Below are 22,403 nucleotides of genomic sequence, written 5' to 3' on the forward strand. Positions count from 1 at the left end.
CAATGTTGAGGGCTGCTGGGAGTTTTAGGCCAAAATATCTGGAGGGCCACAAGTGCCTTAGCAAAATAATTCTCACATTTGTATTTTCTGTTGTTGACATTGAATGTTTCTAGACTTTCTTTTTTAATCGTACTGTGAAGGTGATTGCTGAGCAATAAAAACTGATTGACCCATAAAAGTTGATAAAATGGATCACACTTATTTTTCTTTTTACAAATGCATCTAGGAAAACAGTGAAAATCCCATACATATGATTCCATATGCGAAAACAGTATCTTTCACTTTGGATCTACCAGGGGCTTGTACCATAGACAAGAAGAACTACACTGAACATCAGCAAAGCATGGAAAGGTAGTACCAACATTTTAGGCAGAGGGAAAATGGAGGAAAATTTTACAAAAGATGAGCCAATAGGAACAATCTCAGTTAGACTGCAATCATCTCTGAATTACACAGGTATAAATGCCAAGGGACATAGTAAGGCTTATGGCTGCACAGGGTTAGGCTGCAAGCCTCCTAAGAGACTTTACAGTGGGATGAGCAACTGAAATGTATACTTTTCCAGGTTCTTCAAAACACATCTTGCTTGTGTAAAGCAACTGATGAGGTATTTATTTGGAAATCAACTCAATGGCCCTTTGGCCCATTTCAGACACAATGCTTAGCGCTATGGGAAGGAACTTCAGCTAGCCTGGAAATGTCTAAATTTGGGGAAACTCCGGCTAATTTAAACTATAGTTTGTTCAAACAAGTCAGGATCAATCCTGCCTTGTTAACAAATTGTAGTTTAAACTAACCAGACCTCTCCCCAGTTTGGGTGTAATGAGAAACTCTGGTTAGTTGAAAAGTAGAAGCGGATGTTTCTGATCTTTTTGCAGCTGTGCCACAGGAGGACTGGGAAAGGGGAAGTACTCACTGTCCCCAGACTCACTGTCACTCATGCACATAATGCCACACCAGGGATAGGCAACCTGATGCCCTCCAGATGTTTTGGACTACATTCCCATACTCCTTTACGACAGGCCACATTTGCTGGGATTAACAGGGTTTGTAGTCCAAAACATCTGGAGGGCACCAGGTCGCCTACACCTGTGCTAAACTATGGTTTAGCATTATGTCCAAACCAGGCCACTGAATTCAATGAGGCTTACTCCCATGTAGCTGTACATATGACGGCAGCCTTAGGATTAGCATGTGTGTATTTCAGTGTTCTGTGAAGAGAAAACTCCCTGGAAAAGACCCTGATGCTGGGAAAGATTGAAGGCAAAAGGAGAAGGGGACGGCAGAGGATGAGATGGCTAGATAGCATCACTGATGCAATGAATATGGACTTGAGCACACTCAGGGAGAGAGCGGAGGACAGGAAGGCCTGGCGTGCCATGGTCCATGGGGTCACGAAGAGTCGGACACGACTGAACGACTGAACAACAACAATTTCAGTGTTCCTTTTCTATAACAAATATCCTTTAGAATCTTCACAGAAATATATGGGACAGCTTGAAACACAGGGATACTGTGGAAATAAGAGGATTAAAGTCCCATCTATCAAATAAAAATATGTGCTGATGGAGTCATTTTAAAAATATGCATTTTAACTTGAGTAGTTTATTATATTTTCAGCTTCAAGGAGACCCTAGTATTAAAAGGGGCACCAGACAAGCTGTAAGAGTAAATGTGGCAAAGACTCGGTTAAAACAGTTCTGTAGAATGAAAGTGTATTAGAGAATGATAAATACACATGCAGAGTTTACACACCGTGTCTTTAGGGTGGCCCAATAAGTAGAAATATGGGGAGCCATGCTTGTCACTTTTCATGCACATGGAGAGGCTGGAAGGTACCATTCCTAAAGGAAGGGGAGGAACAGCCTAGGACCAATCATTAGAATTAACAGAACCAGTGACATCAAGACACATTATTATTATTATTATTATTATTATTAAACAGCAAAGAATTCTTAGATTATTAGAACAGCTGAGTAAGATGTTTATAAGTAACAGCCAACTTCATTTTCTAATAGAGATCAGACAAAGAGGCATGCAGACAGTTAATATTAGTGAAATAATTAATTATGCTAGAGGCATGTTTGAGAAGCACATTCTAGAGAAATGTGGGACAATTTTTTTTTTCTTTTTGAAAATACTTTTTATTTTATTTTTGTCTTTACAAATGAAATAAACAATACCAACAACCTAATTGGTAGCTACAATTTCCCAATTGTACAGTTGGGAAATTGTAGAAATGTGGGACAAATCTTGAGGTGCTCTCAAAAGTCAGAACTTTTAGAAACATTTTAAAATGTAGCCTGAAACCAATTTGCTCATGTGAACAAGTAACGGTTCTGTCCTTTATAAGGTCAAAACAGGATGGAAACCTAAAGTACACTTGAGTTCAGCAAGACTGAATCCGCAATTGCGGTGCAGCGTGCGTTTCAATGGCATTTTGGCAAAGCGAAAGAGCATTTGTCGATGGTATCGAGAATTTGAGGAAACTGGCTGTTTATGTAAGGGGCAAGAGGCACAGGGCAAGAGAACATGCAACTGGTATGGCCTCATGATTAAACGTCGCCTTATCACACGCCAGACAGTCGTATGAGGGATCGCAAGTTCTCAGCTGGCATGACGAGTGGACTTGCGCAGACTACGCTGAAAACTCTCTTGAATTCTTCTCACATTTTCTTCTGAAGTGCGTGGCCACCCTGTGCTCTTCCCCTTACATAAACAGCCTGTTTCCTCAAATTGTCGGTACCAACGACGAATGCTCTTTGGCATTGGCGGATCAATGCCAAAACACCGTTGAAATGCACACTGCACTGCCACTGTGGATTCAGTCTTGCTGAACTGCAGAACGCAAAATGCCTTGTGTTGCGGGGTCGCCATCTTGCGAATGAATGAGGCTAGGGGCTGTTTGTGTGCTGAGAGAGGCATCTAGCGGTAATAATTTGAAACTCTATGCCCCACCCTTTCAAGTGGTAAGAGTTTCATTCATGGGCGGTTCGTGGTTGCAGAGATATAGCGATTTCAAATCGGGTCCATCTTTTTGAAACACCCTGTACATCTTTCATACAACAGGTTTCGAAACAGACATCTATATAAACTAAATAATGGTTTGCATGGAGTGTATAGTGCAATAATATGGACATTTTGTGTGGATACACATTTAACTGTATTGTACTGTATTTTATTCTTTTAGCTGTTTGTAATCCACCCAGAGAATGCTCATTATTAGGTGGATAATAATAAATAAACAAACAAACAAATCATGGGTTCAGTAGTCAATTTACACTAATTCTTTCTATACATCTTTTGCATGACCCATGGGAAGAACATATGTTTTCTAAGTAAAGAATTACTTTCATATCTGTCAGTAAAACAATATTAAGGACTGAAAAATTCTGAAAGATCACTTAATTCAGCATTGTACTGTCAAGACAGGATTCACTGCACCTTACCCACTCCTGACATGTATGTACTCAGATTCTTTAAAAACCCACAACTTCCCTAATCAACTTGTTCTGCTCGCTGCTTTGATTCTCAGAAGCTTTTCTGAGGTCCAAATCACACATTATGTCTTGACATGGAAAAGGCATCATCCAGGTGACTTTTCACACTTCAGTTTTGCATGGTATGTTGCTGGAAAATGGGTGGTGGTGACAGATGGCATTTACTGCAGAAAGGGAAGTCTACTTTTCATTGGTTTGCTCCATTATGAAAATGAGGATGCTCTAAAAAAATTATATTCACTGCAGAAATAGACTTCAGTGAGGGCACTTTTTGCTCTTTATGACAGCCTTTTAGTTAGAAGCCTTTTTACTTTCCTTATGACAGAACATGCCTTGTGACATCTTTCCTAAATGTGACTTTGTACAGCTGGAGAACATCATAAGGCCCTGGGAATGCATACATTCCTCAGACACATTTTTATGAGCTGTTCTCTCCCTGCTCCCCACACCTGAGCAAATTACCTTGGATATGGGCTTCAGAACTGTTCGTTGTACCCCGCAGAGTGTTTTTTTAAATGCATTTATTCTTACTGGCTCTCCCTCCCCCTTCGTTTAAATGTAAACATGCTAGAAAAATGCATGCCATTTTCGCTGGACATTGAACATCAGTTCACTGAACATCCCTGGACACTGAATATTTTATTTGGCTAGTTCCTGATCAAGCCTAAGCGCCTTAAATTAGGGCATTTCACAATGCAGGGCATCTCAGAAGCTTCCACATTAGCTGGGAAATTGAACTACCTTCTGAAAAATGAGATAAAGATTCAGTTGGGGAAGTCAGCTGCTGAAATGAAAGGAAATGAAATTTTAGGAGCCAGAAATTAAATCTTTGAAATGCCATGTTGAATCCTAAGTGCATCTTGGCAAACTGGGAGGTAAGCAGCCATTTCAAAGTGAGGTGAGGCAACTATTAAATGGCCTTGATTATGCTTCTACGCTGAAAGTAGAGCTTATTCCCATTAAAAAAATTCTGAAAGGATCCTTGCAGGCTGCCAGGTGATATGCCTTGGTTTAGGTCTTTGGGGTTTTGTTTTAGATCTAAGGACCAGCTCACATACTGACCAGTGGATCCTCTATGCACTGAGGGTCATTCTAATCTCATGTGCACCTTTCTCTAGGTATGTGCCATTAACGTATGGTGTGCGCATAAACTGCACATATATACATGTGCACTCAATTTGCCAAATTGCCTCCTTTAGAGGGGGGAAAAATCACATGAATTGGGTATATATGCACATATATAGTGAGCCTAGTAGTTCATATATTTAAAGATGCCTTGCCCTTTCTCTAGTTATTTGTTTTGAAGCAATTTGTCATAATGTTGATGTGTATTTTTTTTTACCTGAAGGAGAGTGTTCATTCTTCCTTGTGAAGATTTTAGTTCCTCTAGCCAATATTATCCTCAGTTGTGAGGCTTGGGAGATTTGGGGTGGAAATGCAACATCTAGCTATTAGCTGGTGCATCCTTCTGTGAAGGCAGCTTTACCCCCAGAGCATTAATCATCCCTCTTTCTCCCAGAGAGATACCCTGTTCAAATTCATGAACAACAGGGGATGTTCAGATTTAGGAGGCTTATTCCCCCTCTCTGCATTAGTAATCTTTGATTTCTTTCTACACAAATTCTGCACCCCCAGAGACAACACAAAGATTACATTCATTGTACTCTGTTTACATAAAATGTCCTTCTCAGCCTATAATCTCCAAGGAATTTCAGAGTTCTTTATGATAGCTAAAGTGCACTTTGATATAAAGTTTGGAAATCAAGGTGCAACTTTTAAAACGATCCCATGAACAAATGCATATGGGGAAAGTTACATCTGGATTGTTAGCTATCCAGCATTTGAAGGGATGAATCCGTGAGCAAGATTTTTCAAATAACTTAGAATCCTTTACCCCTGGAGTAATGTGGAAAACTCATTATGAACTTGTGCAGTTATTAAGATCTTTAGAGAGGCCCTCTTGAGGACACCATTGTCCACAGAAGCCTGTTTGTTGGGCATATGTGAAAGGGCTTGTAATTCTCAAACTATGGAATGCACTCCCACAAGAACTACAATTGGCCCGCACTCTCTTGGCTTTTAAAAAGGGTGTGAAGATACATCTTTTTATCTAGCCTTTAAATTATGCAGTTATTTTAATGTTTTACCATTTTTAATGTTCTTTTTGTTATGTTAAGGTTTTATTTTTTAAACTGTTGTTCTCCACCTTAATGGCTTTTTAACAAATTAGGCAGTGTAAAATGTTTAAAATTAAACAAACAAACCAATTCTAACATCATATATCACATATGTCAAGCTCCATCAGGAAATCCATCATCTGCTCTGAGCAACAGCTCTGGCAAGAAGGCACACCATGAGAAAGGCAGCTGGATCACACTGGGGACTAGAGAAGGTTCAGGACGTTGGACAGCAGAGCTAAAGAACTGACATGTTACTCCAACAGTAACAAGAGCAATTGGCAGGGTTTTATAGTCAGGTGGTGGGAGAGTCTTTCCTAAGCTCCACCCCCTCAACTGCTGCATCTGGCTGTTAAAGGTCCAGCAGCCTTTTCCTACAGATGTTGGCATCTTCTGGGGAGTGGAAGTTGGAGGAGCCAGTTGGGGCTCAAGACCTCCCTGTTCACTAGAAGAGTCCAAGGTCCACTCCTCAGAGTCAGGGGCAGTGGCAACCCATGGGGGTTGCATGAATAGCACATGGGATCGAAGGCTGTGGGCCCCAGTTCAGAAGGACCAGGGACTGGTTCTGGTGCCTCCCCAGAGTCACTGTCACTGGAGGCTTCAGTCTCTGAGGGCATGACACCATATCCATTTCAATCAGGCTTCAGTCCTAGGCATGGGACAGAAATGGCCTTGGTCGCCATGATAGATCATATGAGGAGGGCTCTGGATAGGGGCGAATGCTCCTTCCTTGTTTTCCTTGACCTCTCAGTGGCTTTTGATACCATTGACCACGGTATCCTCCTGGACCGCCTGGAGGGGTTGGGCATTGGAGACACCGTATTATGGTGGTTCCGGTCCTTCCTCTCCGGCAAGTACCAGAGGGTAGCACTGAGAGAGAAGGTTTCAGACCCGTGGCCGCTCACTTGTGGGGTGCCACAGGGTTCCATCCTCTCCCCGATGCTATTAATCACATATTAACATCTATGGGGGCTATCATCAGGAGGTTTGGGGTGCGGTGTCATTGATATGTGGATGACATGCAGCTCTACCTCTTGTTCAATATATTCAGCAAGGTTGGCCATAGAATCCCTGTCCAAATGTCTGGAGACAGTGAGTGGCTGGATGGGGAGGATTAAGCTGAAGCTGAACCCTGACAAGACCGAGGTACTTTTGGTGGGAGACAAGAGGAGGTTGGGGGATGTTGACCTGGTGTTGAATGGGGTATGGCTACCTTTGAAAGATCAGGTCCGCAGCCTGGGGGTCATTTTAGATTCCCAGCTGTCCATGGAGGCTCAGGTGTCAGCTGTGAGCTGGACAGCACTGTACCAACTCTATCTGATACGGCGGCTGCACCTCTACCTTCCCGACCAGCTGCTCCCATTGGTAGTACATGCCCTGGTCTCCTCTAGTCTAGACTACTGTAATGCACTCTACATGGGGTTACCCTTGAAGATGGTTCAGAAGCTGCAGCTGGTACAGAATGCGGTGGCTCACCTGATTAAAGGCAGCTGCTGGCGTGATCACATCAGTCTGGTGCTGAAGGAGTTGCACTGGTTACCAGTTGTTTTCCGGGCCAAATTCAAGGTGTTGGTTTTGACCTTTAAAACCCTATATGGTTACGGCCCAGCCTATCTTAAGGAGCGCCTCCAGCAACACCAGACAGGCTGCTCAACAAGATCAGGCTCAGATGGCCTTCTCTCTGTCCCATCAGCCAGGACAGCTACGCTGGTGAGGACAAGGGAGAGGGCCTTCTCTGTGGTGGCCCCCACTCTGTGGAACTCCCTCCCTAGGGAACTCCGCCATGCCCCCTCTTTAATGAGCTTCCGCCACGCACTGAAAATGTGGTTATTCAGGCAGGCATTTGGGGTGGGTTAGGGTATTTTTAGAAATATGATGTTTTAATGTAGAATTTTATTGTTTTTAAACTGTTACAATGCTGTACATTGCCCAGAGTGGCCGGGTGACTGGCCAGATGGGCAATCGAGAAAATAAATAAATAAATAAATGCACTTACCATTTCACTTTAAAAGGCTTGTATCTAATGTCAGTCCTACTCATAGTAGACCTACTGAAATTAATGGGACTTAAGTTAAACTAACATTGGATACTAGCCAAATGGCAGTATTCAACACTGCCATTCTGCTCACACAATCAGTGTAGTGCTAGCTATGGGAAATTGACAGGAAACCCATAGCACCACCTTACACTATTGGCGCAGCACTACAGGTGACTTATGCTAGTGCTACGTCAGTTGCATAAGTGATGCAGCAGCATTAGATACTACCCTAAGTCTCCCTCCCTGTAATTATCAAATGTTAAGAAATTAGTCCTTAAAGCAATGAAATGATCTAAAAACAAGAACAACTTCACTGCTGGCTCTATTTGAATTTGCTGTTGGGATCTAAAGGTGATGTGTAAGGTTCTACTCACGCATTTGGACTTTTCAGTTCTGCCCTTGCAATGTGTGGGGCCCCTCCAGAGTGGTACCCAGGAGGTATGATAGGCTGCATCACAAACTAAATACAGCTCCTTCCTGATGTATAGTGGAAGCACTTTCTCATTGTGCAAAAGGAGGGTTGTATCTTGGCCACTATTTGCAGGCCATCCACCAGGTGGGCTCCTTGTATACATGGGAATATTTAATGCTCACACAGAGGAGTTTCTCCTCCTCTTTTTAGGGTTTTTCTGCTACCATTGTTTAAATTATAATCAAGGAAGCATAAATGGGGCCTTACCCATTCATTGCAATAGCTTGACTAGATTCATATACAATGCTAACCCATGGTATGGGCTGTTGATTCTGGGTGCCATGGTTGTTGTGGGTTATTCATGGGTTGTTAACCACAAACAACCCAGGAAACAGAACCTATAGTTTGTTGTTGGGTTGTGAACTCTGGGTTGTTTAAACCATGGGTTGTCATTATGTGTGAACTGTGGGTTGTTCATGGTGTTGTTTTTCCAGGCTAGAGTGGTAAAAAAAAAAACCCAGCCACTCTGCATGCCAGTATTACAGTAGCACAAAGGTATTTGGAATACAGGGAGAGAGTGAGTGAAGAAGGAGGGAAACAATGCAGGGATTAAGAAAACAAACCATGGTTGGTTCTATCATCTGCCAGACAAACCCTGGGTAGGGCAACAAAACATGGGTTAAATAAGTCATGGGTTAGGGCAATGTGCAAACCAGGCCATTGGGTATTCCATGCATTCAAAGGGATGCATATGAAGAATTGCTTCCTTCACTAAGGGCGCAATTCTATGGCCACTAGACAGCATCTAGACGGCCATAGGATTCTTCAGTCTTGGGGAACCGAGCTCGGAGCCAGTGCTCTGAGTTTGGTTCCCAGAAGTCTGACTCTCTGCTCCCCTGCTGCCTTGTAGGAGGTCGTCCCCAGCTCCATGTTCAGAAGAGCAGCACAGAGCGGCTGAAAAGGGGGCATTCCTGGGGGCAGGGAGGGGACCACGGAAACACTGTTATGATGCTTCCTATGCACTGTCTGGCTGCTCCCCCCCCCCCCCCGCTCTGAGGTGCCCTGGTTGGACAGCCGAAATTGGCTGTCTAGCAGCAAATGCAGGGTGGCTGGAGTGCAGAGGAGAAGAGAGGAGAGGAGAGGCTGCCAACTATCCCCATAGGATTGCACCCTAAAGAACACGAACTGCAAAATTCAGTTTAACCCATGCCCAGTGCCCCTGTCCGTCTGTCTGTCTGTCTGTCTGTCTGTCTGTCTATCTATGTTTCTATCCTATCTATCTATCTATCTATCTATCTATCATCTATCTATCTATCTATCTATCTATCTATCTATCTATCTATCTAATCACATTTCTATACCGCCCAATAGCTGAAACTCTCTGGGCGGGTCACAAAAATTAAAACCACAAGTACAGCATAAAACAATATAAACTATAAAAGCTTAAAACTACAACGTAAAGGTAGAACCAGAATAAAACCTAGCAGCAATGCGGAGATTTAAAATACAGAGTTAAAACAGCAGAGTTAAAAGACTAGAATGCTAAAATACTAACATGCTGAGAAAATAAAAAGCTCTTCACTTGGTGCCGAAAGGAGTACAGTGTAGGCTCTGGGCAAACAAGTGCAACTTTTAGCATGCATTTCTGCATGGATTCACAAAGATGCCAGGCATTTATTTACTTATTTTAACTACCCAAATATGCTAATATTCCCATATCTCAACATCTTTGCATATGTGGGGCATGTTATACATAATCTCTTTTTTGTGATTTGTATTCTGATCCCAGGAAAACATTTTTTTATATTTCTTAAAAAGGAATGCCTGATAGACTCCTGCCTGAGCAAATGAATAAATTACATGTGGATAGGGATTTTTGTGTAACTAACTAAGGATATTTGTTTGCTATTGCTGACAAAAAGCATAGAATAAATATTCTAAAACATTTTGTTGTACATTTGTTGTACAAATCAATTTATTTGATCAGTTTGTTTAATTTATTGTGCTCCTTGATAAAATTGTAAAAACCTATGGTTATATATAATATAATAGATGGACTTAATGCCCTAACTCACATCTCTTTTTCTTTACACTCCACCTGCCTTCACAGCAGCTAGTTTTGCTCAAGGATATTTCTCCCAGCAAATTTTCACTCCTCAGTTCTTCCCTTCACCTCCTACTTATGAATGTCCTCTACCTGGAAAAATACTTAATGTACTATCTAGCCATAGGTAGGTGAATCAGGGCCTTTTAGAATAGTGGATTAGAGAGGGAAAAGCATTGAGGAAGTGTTCTAGCCTACCATGTAGTAATTTAGTTATGGCCCTAAATACTTTTTAGGGAAGTTGTTGAAATCTCTTTAACTGGAGATTATTTTTTGGAAGTGTTTGGATATTGATCATGAATGGTCCTAGGTCCAAATTCAGAATGCATTCTTTTCTTTTTTTTGGGCAAATGTGGTATGAATTCTCAAGTTGGAAAATCTGAGAAAATGCAGTGAGGTTTAACTCACTGATGGTCCCACGTAATTTCAAACTGGCATTGGAACTCAGAATTTCAAAAGTCTATGATCAATTAGACATACAATGTCTAATGTTGCACGCATCACCTTCTTTTGTATAATGAATCAACCAGGAGAGAGTTGGAGTCAAGATCTCTAGTCAACACTTGCACTTGCCAAGCAAAGTATTTGTCTTAGGGTGCAATCCTATAGGTTGATACTCATAGCCTGAACTCAGAGGCTTACAAGAATCCTATTCAGAGAGAGAGGTGCCTCACACCTGCCTCTCTGCATTTTAGCTAGACGGGTGATTTTTGCCCACCTAATGGAGGCTTCGGGGAGGGGGAGGGAAGGAGGCTGAAGCAGCCATAGGAAAGATCATAGGAATGCTGTCCTAGTCTTCTCCCCTCCCCCAGGAATGCCTGCTTCTCCCTGTCTCTGCACTCCATTTTATGAGTGTGGAGAAGTGGCAGGGGTGGTTCTCTCCACGCTGGCTACGCTGGGGCGGGGGTGGGGAGTGCTGTTTCCTGGCTCGGGTCGGAGCCAGGGAACCAAAAAATCCTATGCCCCCAGATGCTGTCCAGGGGACATAGGATTGCTCCCTCCATGTTGCTTAAAAGTAAACAAATACTACATGTCTTTAAAGGACTCTAATGAGCATTATTTAGACTCCTATTTTTCCACATAATAGGTACAAAAAAGAATGTGAACATAAGAGTTTGCTGCAGTTCTGAAAAAAACAAAACCAAGTTGTTTTTGTTCAGAACAGGGTTCTGATTTCCTAATTGCACCTTGGGAATATTCCCTAAATTAAAAATATTAAGAAATAACGTAAAAGAACACCTGTGTTTATCCCTTCCATGTGCACAGAGCTACATAAGGGGTACACATAATGGATGGATCATGTCCCATATAGGACATAACAAAAAGGCTCCCAAGTTCCAATTGAGTATTTTTATCCCCATACATTCACATAGGAAAGCCAAAAATAAAAATGACTTCTTGATGGTTATATTGGGAAAAACATACACGGCTGGTCATATTATGCCATATTATACTTATTCTTATTATTATACTTGTCATCATCATCTGTACTCCTCCCTTTACTCCCCATCAGGCTCCCCAAAAACTTACAGTTTTTTCAATCAAACAGTTAAAAGCTCATTAAAACTACTTTGATGAAATCAGTACCCGCACCCTCCACAATAAAACTGCTGTATCAGCAGCAAAAATGCCAACTAACTCAAAATAATCATCAACAGAAAAAGCAATATTTACACTATGGAAATCTCTTGTGATGAAAATATTTGCAAATATTTTATTCTTATTATGGCTAACAATTGAATTATATCTCCTCAACATATTTATGCAACGCTGCTCGTGAAAAAGTAAAGTAAAAAATCAGTCACGAGATGCTCCTTAAGAGTTTATCACACATCTCTTCCCCTGTTACAGACTACAAGCATCGTTTGTGATGAGGCTTTTGGGGCCAGTATAGTTGAACGCAATGCAAGTGTACCTCTGTTGCAGATATGTATCTACGAAAGGCATGCAACCATTTAAGTAAACATGGTAGCATGTACTTCAATAGGGACACTGTACTGATTTGGCACATTTGCAATTGATGTATAGCACTGAATGGGTTGCATCCAACTGTATCCATCTGCCAGCGCAATGAATACCACTGGCGGAATGGATTCCCCCTCCCCCCCTGCAGTCCCTGGATGCCCCCCAGAGCAGATCTGGAGGGGGTGCAGGGGGAGGGAGAGGAAGGGGAAGTTCTGTTGCCTGAGCAGAAGTCTGTTCGTATGACATTGGTTGGAACCCAAACCATGTAATTTCAATCATAAGAGAGCCACAGATTGATAATAATAACAATGAAAAATGAAAACCCACCATATTCTGGGACCTGTCCGGTTCCACGTTTCAATAGCAACCGCACTCTCCTGCCGCCAGATTTGATGAGTTCTATTGCTCTGGCATGTGTCATTTCCCTTGTGGTTTCCCCGTTAATTTCAATTATTTGATCCCCCACCTGCCGGGGGGAAAAAAAGACACTGTCAGAGAAATGTCAAAGGAACATTTACTTCTACACACACACACACACACACACACACAGATGTGCATAATATGTAATTCATATGTATTTGTCTTCATGCATCTGGATTGCCCCAGATACCTCAATTAAAATCTCCTCCTGCCTTGAGGTAGTACTGAATTGAAGTGGAGGGGAACACCACGGTCGGTCATATCCGAGGCTCCTTTCCTTGCCTCCCTGACATGTTTACTTCACACTGTAACTGGTGCAGACACTTCGGACACAAGGAACAGAACCATTCTCCAGCTTTTGGGAATGTTGAAGGTGCACAGCAGAGGGAAGAAGCTGGGTCTCCTCTCTGTTCAGAGGTGGTTTCATCCATGTATTCTACAACAGTGGGCCAGTTTGCCCAAGGAGCATGGCCAGTACAGTCTTAATCTGAGGGCACCACTTCATTACTTTTAAGTCTTCACATGTACCTGGACAAGATATGCAATAAAAGTAAAGAAAAAAACCCCAGGGCAAAATCTCAGCAACGTTAGCACATTTAACTGCATTGAGTGGGGGGAGTTACATATGTACTCAGTTTTCTTCTGTTCTCATGTTCAGTGAGCACGAAGAGTGCTTACCATTGGCCAGACTGAATCCCATTTCCTTTAAAAATGCAAATCCTAGTTTTCAGTTTAGCAGAGAGGGGCTTGGCTACACTAGTCTTACATCCTGCTGTATCTTTACTATATGTTAATGTGTCTTTTATGAATTGTTGTAAACTGCACAGAGAGCTTCAGCTGTGGAGTGGTATAGAAATGAAATGAAATAAATAATCCCACTGATGGACAAATCATATATACACACACACAACCCCAAACAAACCACAACTCCCAAACTATGGATCTCAATCAGAGAAATATTCTAGACTAGCCCTGTCCTTGATATGCTCGTTCTCTACATGCAGTGAATTTTTAATTTTTTAAAAAATGTAATCCCCATCCTGAAATCTGCTGGTATAGTCCCAGGAGGACATTTTACTGACCATAAGAACCTAAGAAGAGCTCTGCTGGATCAGACCAAAGGCCTATCTCATCTAGCCTTCTGTTCCCACAGTGTCCAAACAGATGTTTCTGGGAAGCCCATAAGTAGAACATGAATGCAATAGCACCCACACATTCATATTCCCCAGGGCCTGGTATTCAGAGGCATCCTGGCTGCAATACTGGAGGTAATATATAAGCCCTTGACAGCTTTTTTCTCCATGAATTTGTCCAATCCCTTCTAAAGCCATCTAAATTGACAGCCATCACTCCATCTTGTGGCAGAGAATTCCCAGTTTGACTCTGTATTGTGCGATGAAGTACTTCCTTTTGCCTGTCCTGAGATGTTAACCAGCCCTTACACAAATGTGTGAAATCATCACTAGCCAAAATGCCCCTTGCAGTAGTGCTAGGTGAGCAAAGAGGTCTGCCTCATCCTCTGTCAGTATCTTAGCTTAATGGTGTTCAATCTGTCATCAACACAGCATTATTGAGACTGAGCACAGTTTTTAATCTCCCGCTAGTGATGCAGAGCGGTGGAGGGAGTTCCTAATTTCTACTGATTGTAACATTTTTACACTATGCACAGTGTAGCCCATTTTGTGGTGGCAGCAAAAAAAAAAAAAAAAAAGGAAGGAAGGAAGGAAGGAAGGAAGGAAGGAAGGAAGGAAAAGCAGAAATTGGGCAAATGTAATTAGGCAAATTTAACAGCAATTGGGCTGTTAATTGTTCAGCCGATCCTTTGGCCTAATGTTTTAATGTGTACTGAATTCAATAATCTTCCCTGCTGGTGGCTTCAGTGTTTTGTTGTAATGGTCTATGACGAAATGCAATAGAAGTGATTTGATTGTAAAATACTTCTTATCTATACTTGATAAGTGATGAAGTGCTATATCATGCAGCAGATGAAGTAATTCAGGGATGTCTCTGGTAGTACCAAAGCTTCAGCATCCAACCACCAATTACATATACCTGTTATAGCAATAGATGCACCTTGATATATTAGTACAGTGTTCATCATTTTGACAGTTGATGCGTGTGTGTGTGTGACCTGCATCTACACACAGACACTCTGTACTCCCCCATGGGAGTTGGCGAAAGCCAGGCCACTTTGTTTCAGGAGTTGTGGGCAGATGTTGCCTTTGTGCAGTTTTTCCCCATTCTGAAAGGTTGAAATGCCTTTCCTAAGGCGTAGTTACTGGTATCAAATAGGGTGGTGCTTTTGGCCCCACCTACAACTGGAATGTGGCTCCTGAGAGCTTCTCCAAAATTGAATTCTGCCCTTGGGTTGGAAAAAGTTCAACATCCCTGACTTAAGGGATGGGTGAGCAGCCTGGTGCTCACTTAAAAATCAACTGGGCCCTTTGAGCATTTGTTGAACCTTTGAAGACCCTTGAGGAGAGTTTGAAACTTTTCAGATGAAAGCTTGAGGGAGCCAATTGATGGACTCTGATATCTGCTACCCCATGCACCCCTCACCTTGGGGAAGGGGTGGGATTGCATCATTGGATAGAAATGAATGTTCTCACTGGCTGCAAACAATGTTCACAGGATCAGTTCCTACTGGGGATCTGGCAGCAAAAGATCTCCGGTGTCACTTTTCTGAAGCAGGGTACCAGAGCCTTCTCCTGTCTGCTAGCCTTTCCCCAAGGTGAGTTTTTTTTCCCATGGAGGTGGGGGACTTGGTAGCAGGTGGAAGACTAGGGGGTACAAGCAGAAGTGAGGTAGGTGAGCTGCTCAAGGTGGGATGTGCCTGCCTTGATTCTGCTTGTAATGACTTTGGTGGGGTGCCTGCATAGTCAAACACCCCTGCTTTGAATTTTCACCTCATCCATAATTCACTTATGGAAAACAAAAAGGAACACTTTTGGGTGTGCCTGTATGCCTAATGTCACTGCAGGTGTCACTGCACGCACACGCGCGCACACACATCTATCTATCTATCTATCTATCTATCTATCTATCTATCTATCTATCTATCTATCTATCATCTATTTATCTGGATTCCATCTCTCTCTAAACCATTTAATGAAGGAAGATGTCATTACAATGGACTTATCTCCCTCCTTTTTCTTTTGTTTACTTCAACATAATACATTCCTAGCAAAGTCACAAACAGCTTCCCTTATGCCAAAAGCACACCCTTTATTCATGACCGCAAGTGTTGCCTCTCTTGCCTCTTCCCAAGAACAAGTATCTTCATTTTTCCAACATGCTGTACAGTTAAGGACAATGTCACACAATGGCTCCCTAAACCCCACAGTTGTCTGTTTTTCTGCCTACTGATGGGTCAGGGGTTATCACCCACATGTGCAAATGAATGTGGAATCAGGAAGAAGTGTGGCATCAACAGAACAACAGGCCACTTGTCAATATTTTCCAGCTAAAGGAAATGGCAATTTGTTTTGCTGGGACAGTCAATCACTGGCACAGTGAATGACAGATAACTTAGGTGGGATTTTTTTAAAAATAAGGTAAATCTGCTGGAAAGGAGGACACATGGCTGAGCAGATTAAATAACCACATTTATCAACACCAGAGCAACACACCTGCTGTACAATAGCTCAGCATGGGGACAGTTTTCTCTGCAAGCACAAAGAGAATTCTCACTATAGGACGCAACTGGGTACTGGCCCATAGACAAGTCATTTTAGTAGTCAAGGTGCTCTCTTACAAAAATAAAGTTTACAACACAGGAAAGCCACATGAAGACTTTACTGCTGGGCATTGATCTTGACCCATATTGAAAAGCAATTGCTTTTGCACGGTCTCCCACAAGAGCTTGAAAGAGTTCCAGCTTGCTGTGAATATTGTGAACTATTCTATACCAGTTCAATACTTACGGCCCACCCATGGAAGCCACTGGAAATTGCTTCTGTGAGGTGGTGTTTTATGCCAGTGCTAGTTCTACATTTTTGGAGTCCTGGGGCAAGATGCCCTCAGTGGGAACCCCTTCCTGAGTGGGCCCACTTCCTCCTCAGTGCCGTCACTGATATCCATTCCCTTGCCCTCTCCTCTAGGTCCAATGCCCAGAGAGAGGGAGAGGGGGCAAGACAAGCGGAGGCTGCTGCTCCTTCTCCTTGCTCTCTGTGCTGCTTGCATGCTTGAAGAGGGCAAGTGAACAGGCCACAAGCAGCAGCAGCAGCGGGACCAGGGAGCTCTGGGGGTCTGCTCTGGTGTGAGCCTCTGCAGGTGCCTGAAAATGCTAACCTCAGTCTGTTCCATGCCTCGTTTCCATGCGCTTTGCCCTAAACACGTGCAGACACTGTGCCAGTGCTAGAAGGAACCAGATATTGCTGCTGGGAAATTCATTCCCCCATAGCAATTGTGAGGACTGCAGCTAAGCTCTGAGGGAACAGGGAAGTTTGAGGTGGTGCTGGCAAATTATGTCTGTGCCCCTGCTAATAAACATGTTCGGGAAAGGCACCTAAAGGAGTCCCATTCCTACTGACCCTGTGCTTTTGGGGGTGGGAACAGCAGTGAAAACTGAGCAGATAAACAACCAACGCAAGGAGGAGGCCGAGAGGAGTGGTAGCTTGTAATTGTATTTGATCATACCCCCATCAGCTTCTGCTCTTCCCCCTTTTCATGGCTCACGCTCCCACCCTATCCCTCCGTGCAAGTGGGTGCCAATGAGGGGAAGCTGCTGCCAGGACAGAACAGAGCGGATGGGGGAGCAGGGAAGTTGGCAGTGCTGCTGCTGGAAGGGGAGAGGGGAGAGGTGTGAAAAAGAACAGCAGAAATGTCCAAATAGAAGGCAGGGCAAGTGGGCAAGAGAGCAGGGAAAACCCAGCGATGTCCTGGCTGGAGGTACAGCAGGCAGCAGTTGAGGTGGAGATGCACATTTTGCCACTGTCCCACACTGGTCCTGATCCACTGCCTGAAGAAAGGGATTCACCTTGCCTCATGGAACAACTGGCTCTGGGGGCAAGGTGGCTGAGGACCTAAGGGGATATTTAGGGTGGCTTGAACATTACCTGGGGACAGCATGACAGGGCATTCATGCAGACGCCCTAACATTCAGCAGATAATTTACTTGGGGGATGATGTGCCTAGTGCTGGGCTGGTTCTCTCCCCTCCCCCACCCCACCCCCAAAGGGGAGGATTTCTGTGACTTCCTCACACACACAAGAGTTACAGCACTTTCAGGTGGGGGAGTACTTACTATTAGACAAGTACTTACTCTTAGTTGAGGTGGCTACTGGTCTTTCTCCATTTTCTTGTGTTTTTTCGAGTTACTTTACCAAGGCAAGTCACAGCTTGGCAGCTGTGTGTTTTAAAATGGGAGCCTCAGTTTCCCCTGGCCTCAACATTTTCCATATGATGCCCCTTGGAACGTGGTCATGTATCAGTGTTCCCAGGGGCATTTGAAACTCCAATTTTAAAGTGTGTGGCAGCATAGCTGCCAAGATACAGCTGACCTTTGTAAATTAAGTTTTTAGAAAAATGACCAAAAAAGAGAAGAAAGATCACCCAGCCACTTTGTCTTATAGAAAGAACCCACCCACCTGAACTTCACTCCAACATTTACTCCCTTTCCTGAACATTCGTCTCCTCTCCTGATCTTTAGGAGGGGTTTTGGCCTCTAAAATTTGGCTGGGCCAAACATTCAGCCCAGCCCTAATTGATTAATGTGCGCAGCTGCTTGTAGTCAATAGAAAATAGATAAAATATAGTGTTTCTGCAGAATGAAGTGAAGTTCTTCATAGTACTCACAAATCATTTGCATTTCTTCGATGCAATTGTACGTTACATCTTAATTACACTTTTCTTTTACACTTAGGAATGCAGGGGAGTGCATCGCTTAAAAGAAAGAGTCATTGCAGTTCAGATTAATTCAGATTCACCAGCCATGCACTAGAACAACTGAGCTATGAAATTGGGTGGCCTGTTTTGTGACAATAATGAGGAGATAATATTCCTAGGGAACATCTAAGTGACACTATTATTGATAGGTTAATTACAAATAAAAGTGTAAAGCTTTTAAAAACCATTAAAATAAAGAGACTTGGATGGATGCAGCATTTATACATACTTTAAAAAACCTTCCATTTAGCAGGCTAATCATTAATACCCTTCCTATCATACTTCTCCCAATAAGATCAGGAAATGTCTATTGATCTTTTGTGCATGGGCATATCAGGTCTTCCCAGACAAGCATGTTTATGTCGATTCTTCAGAACTCTAGATTCCTGGATGCCCTTAAGGGCGCAATCCTATCAAGATAGGTAGCTGCCTCTGAACTCGGAGGTGGCCACCTGTCCTAAGCAAGGCAGGAGAGTCATGGGGGGGATTATTCCCTCTGTGCCTTTTCTGCCCTGCTATTTTCCACTAGACAGCCGTTTTCGGTTGTTTAGCCGTGGGAGGCCGACTGGGAGATGTGTCATATGTGCAGCTCCGCTCTCCCTACCCCGGAACTCCCCTTTTCAGTCGCTCTGCATTCCTCTTGCGAGCGAGGAGGATGAGGCTTCTCCACGCTGCCTTGGAGGCAGCGCGGGCGTTGGGTGAGGTCGGTTTTCTGGGAACCAACCTCGGAGCCTGCGCTTCCCGGAAAAGAGCATATCCTATGGCCTTCTAGACAGTGTCTAGTGGCCATAGAATTGCTCCCTCCATCACATTTACACCGCAGTCCTCCCAGGGTTCTCGTTTGGCACTATGTGAGAAACATGGGAAGCATTATTCAAATAAACAGGTACGATGTGAAACAGAAAGGTCCTGTAATGACACTGTACTAATCATGCAGGCAGCATAGTCTGTGGAGGCCTGCTGTTATTATTATTCTCTTGCAGACTGTGTGATATATTGTGTTGCATATCAGTGTGGACTACAACACAAGTTGTAGGAAGGAACACATCAGGAACACTGAGGAACAGCTAGACTGTGGAGGATTCAGTGGGAAGGACAGTTATTAATGGGAGCACGGGACGGCTTGCACACAGGTGACTAGATGTGTTTAGAGGGAAGAGTAAATATTTTCCGTTGATGTGCACGGTTGGTTTATGACGTTTCAAAGCAATTACAGTAGCCCAACTTAAAGCAAGTTGCCTGCTGTGCCATTCTTGAATGAGCAAGGCTTTGCCAACAAAAAAACTCATTACAGGTGAACTGCATCCCTACTGCACCAGAAATGAACATAATTGCATGGGCAGGCTTTCAACCTATGTTAAGTGGGGAAATTTAAGGGTAAAAACAGACCTCGATGACTGTACACAAAGGGCACTGCTGTCTCTCGTCTTCTTAATGCATTTTATAATTATACCGTCTTGAAGGAGACTAATTACCCAAAGTTACTTCAGATATTTTTGATCTTGAACCAGCAAGTGTCCTTGTTGTACCTGATCCTTTTAACCGGAGAACCCTGGAAATGAACTTGGGACTTTCTACCTGCAAAGCAGTCACTCTTCTATTACGCTCAGGCCCCTAACTGTGTTTTTAACAGGCCAATAAGACCTTGGGCAATTCACGCTGAGACAGCATGTGGTTGAAGAGTGATGAGGGCTATGAAGATCATTCTGATGTGTGATACATGATAGGGAGAATCATGGTTTCTCTTGCTTAAAAACGCCCAGTAATGGTAGAAGAAAGATGCCATGAGATAAAGAAATGCCAGGCAGCAATCTAATGCTTACGCCATACACACGTTTATCACAGAAGTGGTATAGTTCTTCCATGAAAGTGGTTTATGGATTTCATTGTTCGAAATTCTTGTGTGCAGAACATTCTGAACATAAAAGAGGATTTATTTTATAACGAGATACAATTACATTCAGTATCTCTCCAGACATTAACACCTCTTTTTGGGAAAATAAAAATAATGAGTTCTTAATGCCAATTACAGGGAAAGGGGAAATAATGTCAGTTTCCATCTGGCAAAACAGAAGGAAGAGTAATGTCCCAGCTAAGCATAAGTGCAATCTAATAAAGATTAATATAAAGTAATATAAACCCTCCCCATGTTTTAAGTGGAAATATAATGAATTGTCATGACATCCTGGCCATTGTTAGTATTACCTATACAAACATCCTTGCTCTGATCTCTCTCTGCATGCACTAGGATGTACATGGAGATGTGCAATTGAATGCACTTCTCACTGACAGCAATGTACTGCATATAGATAGGCTGGGCAACTTTGGGAGGTCCAGGGGCCCCTGGTGCTCCGACCCAAGTGAGAAAAGTTGCCAGTGTGACGTGAAATTCAGCGGCAAATTGCTCTGTGGTGCTATACCAGTGGAGGCTGGGGGGGCCCTCCAATTTTGGTGGGGCTGTGATTACATTCTGGGCTTTAGTCAGAACCAGCCAGAACTCTAAAGGAGCTATCCAAGTTGCTGAACCCAATCTGGGCCTATGGTTCAGCACCCTGGATAGCTCCTTTAGAGTTCTGGCTGGTTCTGGCTAGGGCTGTGCATGGATGCCCCACTTAGCTTCAGATGCCAATTCGGATCTTCTGAAGTGGCCCTGCTTTGCTTCGGACTGATTCCGCTTCAACTCGGATCCAAATCCGAAATGAGTTTTGGACATCCGCATCATTCATTTTTGACATTTTCCCATTGATTTGCATGGGGAAACACAAATGGCCATACCTTTTTCACTTTTAATGATACTGTCATGAAATTTTAAGGAACTCCCACCCCCATGGAGGGGGTGTTCACCTGCCAAATTTCAGGCAACTTGGCCTAGTAGTTTTTGCACTAGGTGCAGGTGAAGTTTGATTTATTCCACAAAAACTCACAAAGCAAAGAGCTATAACTTTTCACTGCTTGCAGAGAAGTGCATGACACATGGGGAACTCTCAGCCCCCCTTGGAGGGGATCCCATCTGCCAAATTTCAGATGGTTTGACCCAGTAGTTTTTGTGCTAGCCACAGGTGAAATGTGTTGTTCTCAGAGACTCAAACCAAACTGAGAAGGGATAATAAGTTAGGTGTGTTGAAGTGGAGGAGGTCACTATCCCTAATCTCTGCTGCAGGTTTCTTTGAAGCGCAAACAACCCCTTTCTCCTAGTACTTCCTATTCAGAAGAATCACAGGCTCAGGCTCTCTTTGGCTGAATACACACACTGCCTGGAAGGCAGACTGGCAGAGTAGTTTGTTTTTGTAGTAATGTGCTTTTTTTCGATAGCACGCACAAAATGAATCATAGAATCATAGAATAGTAGGGTTGGAAGAGGCCTAGAAGGCCATCAAGTCCAGCCCCCTGCTTGATGCAGGAATCCAAGTCAGAGCATCCCTGACAGATGGCTGTCCAGCCTCCTCTTGAACGCCTCCAGTGTGGGAGAGCCCACCACCTCCCTAGGTCATTGGTTCCATTGTCGTATTGCTCTAACAGTCAGGAAGTTTTTCCTGATGTTCAGCCGGAATCTGGCTTCCTGTCACTTGAGCCCATGATTCCGTGTCCTGCACTCTGGGATGATCAAGAAGAGATCCTGGCCTTCCTCTCTGTGACAACCTTTCAAGGACTTGAAGGGTGCTATCCTATCTCCCTTCAGTCTACTCTTCTCAAGGCTAAACATGCCCAGTTCTTTCAGTCTCTCTTCATAGGGCTTTGTTTCCAGTCCCCTGATCATCTTTGTTGCCCTCCTCTGAACCCTCTCCAGTTTGTCTGCATCCTTCTTAAAGTGTGGTGCCCAGAACTGGACACAGTACTCCAGATGAGGCCTAACCAGTGCTGAGTAGAGGGAAACTAGTACTTCCCGGGATTTGGAAGCTAC

General features: G+C 43.4%; 1 protein-coding gene across 3 annotated transcripts in view; it reads right to left on the reverse strand.

The window, feature by feature from the left end:
* The window catches only part of MAGI2 (membrane associated guanylate kinase, WW and PDZ domain containing 2), a 977,993-nt gene that overhangs the window by 29,596 nt on the left and 925,994 nt on the right, over positions 1-22,403 (reverse strand). For all 3 annotated transcript variants that reach the window (XM_084811512.1, XM_084811513.1, XM_084811511.1), the window contains one exon: positions 12,524-12,662. In XM_084811512.1, coding sequence (XP_084667638.1) covers positions 12,524-12,662 — 139 coding nt within the window. The remainder of the gene's footprint in view (positions 1-12,523; positions 12,663-22,403) is intronic.

The sequence above is a fragment of the Heloderma suspectum genome, chromosome 7 (assembly GCF_057233095.1).
Source record: "Heloderma suspectum isolate Gila_16-S chromosome 7, 16-S_ref, whole genome shotgun sequence".
Taxonomy (NCBI): Eukaryota; Metazoa; Chordata; class Lepidosauria; order Squamata; family Helodermatidae; genus Heloderma; species Heloderma suspectum.